The sequence below is a fragment of the Psittacula echo genome, assembly GCF_963264785.1.
Source record: "Psittacula echo genome assembly, chromosome: 3".
Classification (NCBI taxonomy): domain Eukaryota; kingdom Metazoa; phylum Chordata; class Aves; order Psittaciformes; family Psittacidae; genus Psittacula; species Psittacula echo.
The window spans coordinates 107,968,753-107,978,559 of record NC_137736.1 but is presented as its reverse complement, the minus strand read 5'-3'; the positions used below and the strand labels follow the sequence as shown (position 1 = coordinate 107,978,559).

General features: G+C 45.2%; 1 protein-coding gene across 1 annotated transcript; it reads right to left on the bottom strand.

The window, feature by feature from the left end:
• Window positions 1-7,733: 7,733 nt before the first annotated feature.
• On the bottom strand, window positions 7,734-9,590 carry AMER2 (APC membrane recruitment protein 2; the record flags this gene model as incomplete). The annotated part of the gene is made up of 2 exons (XM_080613850.1): window positions 7,734-8,596; window positions 8,771-9,590. 2 exons carry the CDS (start codon window positions 9,588-9,590, stop codon window positions 7,734-7,736), a joined length of 1,683 nt encoding a protein of 560 aa, XP_080469976.1.
• Window positions 9,591-9,807: the final 217 nt, after the last annotated feature.

The window sequence follows — 9,807 nt, the reverse complement described above, 5'->3', positions numbered from 1 at the left end:
GAAACCCCAAGAGCATTGTTTTGTCAGATGCAGTGCGGAGCAATCCCTGCTATGTTTTCCTCGAGCACACCATGATATTTAAGCAGAGCTGGGCTGCAATAAAAGACTGAAGCCATGCTGCATTTCCTGGACTTACTGAATCTGTATTTTCCACCAACCACATCCATTCCTCCTTCCCCATTTCACAGGGCCACAAGCCTCAACGCTAGAGCTTTTCTGAGACAGTCTCGGCTGACAAACACAGCAAGAAAAATTCAGATTGGGCCAAATTATGGGATCTTCACTTAATAACAATCAACACCACTAATAGATCCACTGATTTCCAAGGGAATACCTGTGGACTGAAATATTACTCAGCTGTTGCACTCTGTCCCATGGCAGAGGTTTTACTTCAATTTTACACAAAGGCAACGGCTTTAGTCATGCTTCCTCTCCTGAAAAGCAACATTGCTTTTATCAAGCTTTTATCAAGCCACATGCTGCAGAAATTTAATTGCACTCAACCTAGGACTTGGTGGTGCTACTGCACAGTGCACCTTACTCTCCATCTCCACTTGTCCTTGGGCTGCAAGGGTGCAGCCAGTGCCCACCACCCTGCCAAAGGCTTGGGCCTTCACATTCCTGTGGCCAAATGAGCATGGAAGAGCACTGAGAGGCCATGGGTGAGTGCTGGACTACAGAGGATTTGTGGAAGCCTCTGAGCTACAACTGCCTTCAGAAACAAAGACACTGGGCACTGCTCAGGTGTTGATGAGAGCAGTCACATGGTAGTCTGCAGCAGAAGCACTGGCTTCAGCACACCCAGACTCACAGAGGCTGGCTCCTAACTTAGTGTAACACAGCAATATGAGCATCAATGCAAGAAAAAAAGGAGCCAGATTTTATAGGCATATGTTTAACTCTCTTTCTGGACAAGACCAGCGGTCCAGCCCTTGCTTTCACCCTATCTCCCAGTCAGCCTATCAACCCTGCCACCCCAGCACAGCACCAGCACCCTGGCTTTCCCTGCTGCTGTCCCACCTGGCAAACACCAGATTCCCCTGGTGACGCTGCCTTGCTCCCCCAGTCCATGGGGTGCAGGTGAGTAGGGGCAGACCTTCCCCTTTGCTATCATCAGCCAAGAAACATCACCAGATGTGTAGCTTTTACATTTTAAGGTCAGGCTTAATTCAAAGCAGATGTAGCAAATTTTCTTTTATGAGCACATTATGTTCAAAGCTTCCAATTCATCTGCAGAAAAAGCCCATGGAAACAACCTGATACTGAAATAGCAACTGTTTTGACAGAATATCACCCAAAATAATAGAATTCTGTTTAAAATGTTACCGTTCAGTCCCTACATACTGTTCTCCCTAAAACCAGATTTAAAATGTGGCTGTGTAATAAATTAAAGGGGGGCATCATTAGTTACCATATCAAAAGACACAAACAACAACATAATAAGCAGGGGAGTTAGTGCTCTGGAAAGGATCTGATCCTGGTTTTGCCATTACAAGTTAAGTTAAGGAAGGCAGTGATTGTGTTAGCTTTATTTTCAACATGCTGAGTACTGGAGTTATGTACAGGAGTGGCTGCTTGTTAGAGGGAAAAACAATGGAAAGACATATTTTGCACTCAGATCAGTGAAAATGCTACTACAGTAATATAAAAGACTGCACAATCACCTGAATAATGTTCATCTTTAAAAAAAGGGAAGACTTAAGAAATACTTCCTATTTCCTTAAGGTGAAGAGATTAAGGACCCTTGCCAGTTCTTACTGGAGTCAATGGAAGCCTTGCCACATCAGAACAGGACCTTGGAAAGAGATTGTCATGTTGGCAAATGCAGGTTTTCTAGCTTTGCAGCCATAGAGCATTGCTTGGATGGGATGTTAAAGCAGGCAAAGCAATCTTCTTTTAGCCATTGCTACAAGGACCCTTTCAGCCTGGTAGTTTAAACTGCTTGCCCTGTGAAGTACATAACCAACTCTGGTTCTAGTTAATTAAATATGTACAGAAAGGAAAAAGAAAAGCAGTTCTTAGAGATAATCTGGGCACAGTCTCCATAACAAACAGCATCTGAGCTTTCCTAAAACAGTGACATCCTTCCTGCTAGATTTGCTAAACTGTCCACGACAGAAAAGCAGAAAGATATAATCCACTCCATTCAAAATATCACTCAACATCCTCGCCCGCATGTATGAGATGACAGAGCAGAGATCTCCATTTTAAATATCTTTGCTGCTTGTTTTGAAGGTGAATTAATGTTTTCAAGACCAAGAAGCAAGAGCAAAGACTTCCTGAAGAATGCACTAGCAGCAGCTCCTTTATTTTAGTGCTGGAAGGCTAGATCAAGAATCTCAGTTTCCCAAGCAACTGCAGTATGGCTGACAGGGAATGAGAGACATAGAGGAAAAAATAAAGGGGGGTCCCAAGCAACAGTACTCACTGTTTTGGATGGAGAAGCCCTCTAAGGCAAGAAGAACTTTAACAACCTGCTTTTGCAGGAATAAAGGTCCCCAGGATGTGGCTTGAGTGTTTATAGCTCTTATTCCTTTGCATATGACAAGTTCTTCCATTTCTGTCTATGTGAAATGGACCTAGGAAACACCAAATCAATGCTGACTGTTCCTAGCCAAGATGCTCAAAAGGAAGACAAGATGTGAGCTCATGATGAGCTAAACAATCCCAGTGAGCCAAATTAAAAATAAACTGTCCCCTGAACACAAACAGCAAGGCAGATTCAGATGGCTCCCACTCACAGTGAACAGCACCGGGATTCATGACAAGGAAATCCAACCCCTCAATGGAAGAGAGGGATGGTCAGTGGGAACCAGTTCCAGGCCGCTGAAGACAACTGACAGTGTATTCTCAGCATTGGATCTCAGAAGGGTCAGTTGTTGTGCAATTCTGCTCAGACACGTGGGGTTATATCATCGTGATGAAAACATCAACAAAGCAAAGGCAAAAAACAACAAAAAAGGGAAAAGACAAAACAAAAAAAACCCAACTCAGCAGACGTTGTCACGTGCAAACTCTGCCAAGACTCACCTCTGCAGCATCTCTAAGTCAGTGTCAATTTGGTTTTCCAAGACAGAAGCCTCAGCCTTTCATATCAATAACTATGAAAACACATTTTCAGGCCACCTTGCTTAGAGTCCCCCATTGTGGCTGTTTAGATAACCATCTGCCTTGCAAGTGGCTATTGTTACTGTGAACTGTCTCTTTCATACCATTATCTTGCTGAAAAGCCTTTTCTGAAAGTAGTCCATTAGAGCAGGAAAAAAAAAACAACTCAGAGTATGGTCATGTAGCAGAATCAATGGTTCCCTTTGATCTGCAGGCTCAGTATTACAAATTTGAGAAACAACAAGGTTTTGCTTTGCTAAGCAAAGCCTGTTAATTTGGCTCATCTGCGCTTACAGCATCTTGCTGAAAATGCCATCTGTATCAGACGTTTTGAAGACTTTGGTGCAATATTCGCTTAGCTTAGATAAATAATTCAGTTAGAGTCATTAAAAAATAATCAGTGAATTAATTTTCATAGTGTACATCTATGCATGTAAATTTTAAAATTCAGTCCTCTACTACCCTGAATGGTGGTGAGGATATTCACAGTGGATGAAGGGAATGCTGGTGATTGATGGAATAAGACTGAACATAGAGTGTTCTTATCCTAGTCATGGAATTTCTTCTGAAAGCTACTACGTGTGTTTGAGTCCTATTACTGCCAAGAGCAAAATGCATATGCACCACAGGGAAAATAAGACCCTTTATGTCTGTTGCAGGCCACACATATAGTACTGGAAACTTAATTCCTATCATGACAAAAGAAGTCCACAAAAACATCACTTCATGCAACTGAAAGGAAATCTTTTGTGCTGATATATAGGACAGGAATGTATACCACTGAAATCACTGTAGATAGCTATAAAACACTACGCAATAGATAGAAAAAAGTCCTAAGAACATACAAAATTTACCAGTAGTGATCTGAAAGCGCAAAGAGTACACATAACTAAATGCCAAGTCCTGATCTATAAAATCCTTTATCAATGACATACAAGCTGATAATTACAAAGCATTGAGACCACAAAATAACAAATCAAACAAAGAAAAGTATTCTTTAAGAGAAACAAAACAACAACAGCATTGGGAATGTTATCTTTGGGACTCAGAACACCATTTCTACCTTGATACCTACCAAAGCCAAGGAAAATATATGCTTGAACAGGATAACATAAATAGGAATGCAAACAACCACAGAATGCCTCAGGACTATCACCTCTTTATGTTTCAGCCTTTAAATCCAGCAAGCCATTAACTGTTTGTTCTTAGGCATCTCACAGTATTTTGCAGGGATCTTTCAGGAATTAAATATAGCTCTAAAGGAAGCCTTTGAACCTCCTCCCAATGATTGTTTTAGGCATTGTGTGGAGCTGTACAAATATATTTGTATGAAAATTGTAAGCCCTAGTAAATATTAAATTTTCTATCTCCTTTTGAAATAAAAAACATAGATGGCTTAAAGACAAAGGTGAGTTTTATACATACAAAGTTATTTTGAGCATTAAATTGTATTTTTACTCTCACACAACCATTACCCTGAATCAACGTCAGTATGTCGCAATGATTCATAACACTGACGCCCTACTACAAGCTACTTTCCCATTTTCCTTTTAAGGATGTGATTGTCCTTAAAACATGTACATAGCAAGCAGCCGAATGAACCACCAAGAGATCTGCAAAGTGTACTTGCACTGGGTATGCCATAGAAAGCTTGGGAGTGGGGCTGGGGAGCACCTGGCTTGGGCAAGCATCACAGCCGCCCTCCCATCCCACGCTCCCAGCCAGCCCAGGGCTCCCCGCTCCGCTCTGCACCACACCGAGGAGGAAGCAGCCCACCAGCATGCAGAGGACAGAAGGAAAATGAGGCAGAAAACAAAAGGAGAGAGAAAAATGAGGGGGAAGCCAAAGCATTTTAATGATGCTTCATGTTAGTCGTTACGTGAGAGGAAGCTAGTCTAGTGTCACTCTATTGGTTTTTCAATGCGAACATGCCACAATGCAAACAAAATGCTGATGATGAATAATTTGCCACACACAGGTCCTGTAGAGATGGTAGCTGGTATCTTCTAGTGGTTTTAAAGATGCACCGCTCCTACTACCTGTATTCAGTGATTCCAGTTTCTACGGTACCTCCCCAAGCTCACCACATCCTCCCTCCCTCTCAACTTCCAGTACTTTGTAAAATCTCTCTGCACAGCACAACAAAATGGGGAATTGTGATTTTTCTGCAGAGTTGTCATGCAAGGAAAGATGTGTCCCTTACAGGCAAATGAAAACAAACAAACAGAAAATGGAATGTTCGGTTTAGGGCTGAGGACCAGGATAGTATCCCATGTTCTGTACTTTCATCCTTTTGAGGGTATTTCAGCTTTAACTTTCTAAAATGCACAAGCAGAGTCAGGCCAAATGCAAATTCCTTTCTCAGGCAAAGGAAATCACCACCAGCATGTCTGGAGACAGATCTATAGCACATGCACTCTGCCGGTGTGCGGCAGCATGCACGAGTGGCTGTGTTCATGAGTGTGGTGTGCACAGGTGTGCGTGTGCCTTCACTCCACCGCACGTAACCCAGGAGGAGGTGCATCCTGACTACACATGCATATGTACAACACGCCTGTGTGAGTAGGCATATAGAAAACCACACACATACATGTTCGAAAGAAAACATATAAAATAACCATCTTTGAAGTGTATTAAGGTTCTTACTCAAACCATGAAAACAAGGACTGATCAGAAAAACAATTTCTCCCAATCCACTGGGGCGTTGCAGCTCGGTATTAAATCCTGCAATCATTTCAGAACTAGATGCCAATTTTACCCTTGTGCCTAGAAGGTCATTTCCCCAGTGAACCACACATATACATATATACAATTCTTATTATGGTATTTCCTAGTTTTTTATGGTTTATCTTTAACCTTAATATCCTTCAAATTTATATTCTGTATATTTATTTTCCTTTTTCTTCTTTCAGTTTAAGAGACAATAAAACCAACTGCTATGTAGGATCAGACCCATTAGCTTCAATTATGTGAATTTAGGATTCTCTGCATAATATAGACATGTATATTTTAAAAATGTATATTATTTTTCAGATACACTGGACCATATATTTTATATTAACTGTGGTCTGATGATTAAATACTTATATCAAAATATTTTGTAAATACATAATATTTACCTTTAGACTTCAGTGATTTTGGAACCTTTTCAGTGTATCATAAAAATATGTCCTCAGGCACATTAAAACCTTAATAAATTTCTTTGACATGTTGTCAATGCCCATGTACAGTAGCCACTACTCAAAATTGTCCTGGCCATTAATACATTTCTCATAAGATCTGAGCTCATCAGACCATTTTATGTGTCACTAGCTTACCATATTTCTTTTTCTTTCTTAAAGTAAAATTATTCTGACAGTATTAAGAATGAAAATAAAAAACAATGAGAACCCAAACGTCCTTTAAATAGTCAAAAACTAATTTTATATATTTTAAAAAATAATAATTAAAAAACTTGTTTCTCTCCTGGGTTCCTTCTCTGTAAGGTTTAAGCCCAGAGCAACTTTGTCCAAACCCCTGAAAATAGAGGTTTGCAGTGGCAGTGTTGGCAGAACCTCAGCTCTGACTCATGGAATGTGCCACTGGAATAAAATCAGCACTTCAGATTTACTTATCTAGGGATGTATGAGCCCATACAAAACAGAGTTTTGCTCTAATTTAAGGTACTTACACAAAGTTCTACCATTTTAGAACTGTAAAATTATCTACCTATAAAAACTAGCTCTTGCTTAAACTCTAAATAATACAGAGAGGTGATTTTTTTCAATATAAAAATCTGTAGCATTGAGTAAATCTGCTAAAATATGTATATATTTACACACGGCGAGCAAGTTACGGTATAAATGTGAACAGTGTGTATATATTGGCATTTAGTAAAATGTTTCCCTGAACCTGATTGTATGTGTTATTGGACAAGTATCGATGTAAACATCTGAACCTATGTCAGGTGTCTCTGTTACCCATTTACATTAGACCAGATCGAAACCAACCAGACAGACAGACGAACAAAAATGTGTTTCCTGTTAGACAAGTCCACTTAACTCCTTTAGTTATCTACTGCACACAAGTCAATCAAGTCTGCTGCTGAGCAGTGCTCTCCTTCCTACAGCCGGTAAAATACCTGTTAGGGTGGTTGGTTTTTTGCTTGGCATTTTTTCCAACATCTTGTACAGCAAACGTAATTCTGGGAGCCAGGCACCCACCTTCCACCCCTCCCCCAGAAACGATTAAAAGATAAGTGTATTGGAGAACCTCTCGTGTCGCTCCTTTTGTAACCATACCCTTGAAGAGCTCATGGCACTGCTTTGCGTGAGGAAGGATTAGGCTCATAATCCAAGTCCTGCTTCCAAAAAGGCATGTAAAAATGAACCTCCGAAGTGGTTAGTGCTGCAGAAAAAAGATACAAATGTAAAAAAAAGTGCTCAAAAAGAAGTCGACTTTTTATATTCAGCCATACAGTCTCATAAGAAGGGATTCAGAAGTGCAGGCTCGTAGGGTACAGTGAAGTAAGCCTTTTAGGTGCCTTTCTTCAAGGTGATGCAAAACTAATTCATTATCTGTGGTCTCCTACACAGACTTTCACACACCCACCTTGCTGTCCATCTTTGTTTCCACCTCATATTCAACTACTTTTTGGCACTGTCATGGTACGTGGCAGCTTTCACTGTTGTCCCTGCTAAGCCCCTGTTACTGACCCGCCGTACCAGTACTTTAGAGACAGGAATTTTTGTTCTGTGCATCTCGCTTTTGGCCAGGTGATGGTGTGTGACATGATGGCTGTTACTGGAGTCTGCTCCATGGCTGGCAGAATGCGACGGAAGGTGTTTAATGCTGATGGGTATCTTGGAGTCCTTCACTGTGCTTGAGGGTGTTTTCAGTGTGGTTGTTATTGGAGACACAGGCTTGGAGCGTGGCACACAGGTGACCTCTTCCACTGTAGGCGCTGCTGGTGGGTTCTCATCTGGCTCAGCATAGAGGTCATACAGAGCATCCCCACTGTAGCTGTCCCTGGGGATAGTCTCCTTCTGGATGCTTGTGGAACTGTCTTCTTCAGGACCAGGGGTGGTGGAATCCCAGTAGCCCTCATCGCTGTTTGGGACACCTTCGTGCTGCTCCTTCTCCCTGCCCTTCTGCTCCTCTTTATGGTTGAGGTGAATAGGGATCTGGTGGAGGCCACCACGTTTCCCCACTGCTCTGCTTTGGGCTCCTTCTGCACCTCGGCTTTCCTTCAACCCCTCAGGTTTCTTTGTCCCTCCTCCACCTCCTGTTGGGGTCTCCTCTGTCTGCGACAGCATGTCCCAGAACTCCTGCAGGCAAGTGTCATCCACCTGGTCTGGGCTGGCCATCTCCTCCCCTCCTCCCTGGTAGGTCACCATGGTGGGGTGCTTCTTGGAGGCACCCAGCTTGCCAGCCCCGGGGGTGCTCTTCCCGCAGCCGCCACTTCCGCTGCCCACATCCTCCTCATGGTCCGCAATAATATCTCCGCAGCCTGTAAGAGAGTCAAAGCTTTTCAGTGAAGTCACGTCAGCAAACATCAAACAAATACGATCAATCGATTGCTCTGAGGGTGGATCAACAGAGGAAGGGTCAGGGGCGGCTGCCGTCTCTTGACCGCTATCACAGTGAGGTGCAACAGGGGGGATAGTCGTTATTGGAATGTCACCTGTTATGGCCGCATCCTTCGCAGTCCCAACCTCTCCGGCGCCCGGGTCCAGTCGCTCGTGGCAGAGCTCCTCGGGTCGCCTTCCAGCAGCGGCCGGGTCCTCCCGGGACGGGGGGCTGCTGTCCCGCTGCTTCCCACCGCCCGCCCCGGCCTCCTCCTGGGCCGCGGCGAGTGCCTCCCCGCTGGGCTTCTCCCGCGGCGCGTCCAGCCCCGCGTCTCCTGCGCTGCCCGGAGTTTCAGACAAAGGTTTTGGCGTCTCCTCTTTGATGCACTCCAGGCTGGCAGTCAGAGACCCCGGCATAATAAGGCCGGACTGGATCTCCGAGGTTTCCCCCCTCTCCTCCTTGCCATTTTTGTCCTTTCTGTGCCATCGCATGCTGCTGAAGATGCCTTTCAGCCCCTTCTTTTGTCTGCCGCCAGCCCGCTGTTCTGCGCTCTCCGCCTTGCCATTCTCTGGCCTGCCGTTCTTCCGCAGCAGGGAGAAGAAGCTGTGCGACTTGGCCACCGAGCTGCCGGCGGACACGCCGAGGCTCCCGCCCGGCCGGCTCTGCGGCTCCCGGCTCTGCGGCTCGCCGCCGCCCGGTTCCTCCTTCTTGCTGCTCTCCAGCACGGCGTCGGCCAAGCCGTCGTGCGTCCGGCTCCGCACCATGCCCGCTTTGCCGGCGCCCTTCGCCTCCCCGCCTTTGCTCCTCACCCCGAAGATGCTCGGCATGGTGCCCCCGGACTTCCTCCTCTTGAACAGTTTGAAGGCGGTTTTGTTAATCCTCCCCGACGGCTGCTCGGCGGCCGGAGGCTCGGCACAGTCGCACTGCGAGTCCATGTCTTCTGCCGCCGCCGCCGCCGCCGCCGCGGCCTCCCCTGCGCCGCCGCCCCGGTGCCCGGTGCGATCCCTCACTGACAGCCCCGCCGCCGCCGCCGCCCGCCCGTCTCCATGGCAACCCGGAGGAGGGGTGGATGTGGATAAGCCGCTCTCCCTACGCCGCGGGCCTGCGCGAGGCCGCCGGCGCCCACCCCGGACCAACCTGCTCCGCCGCAGC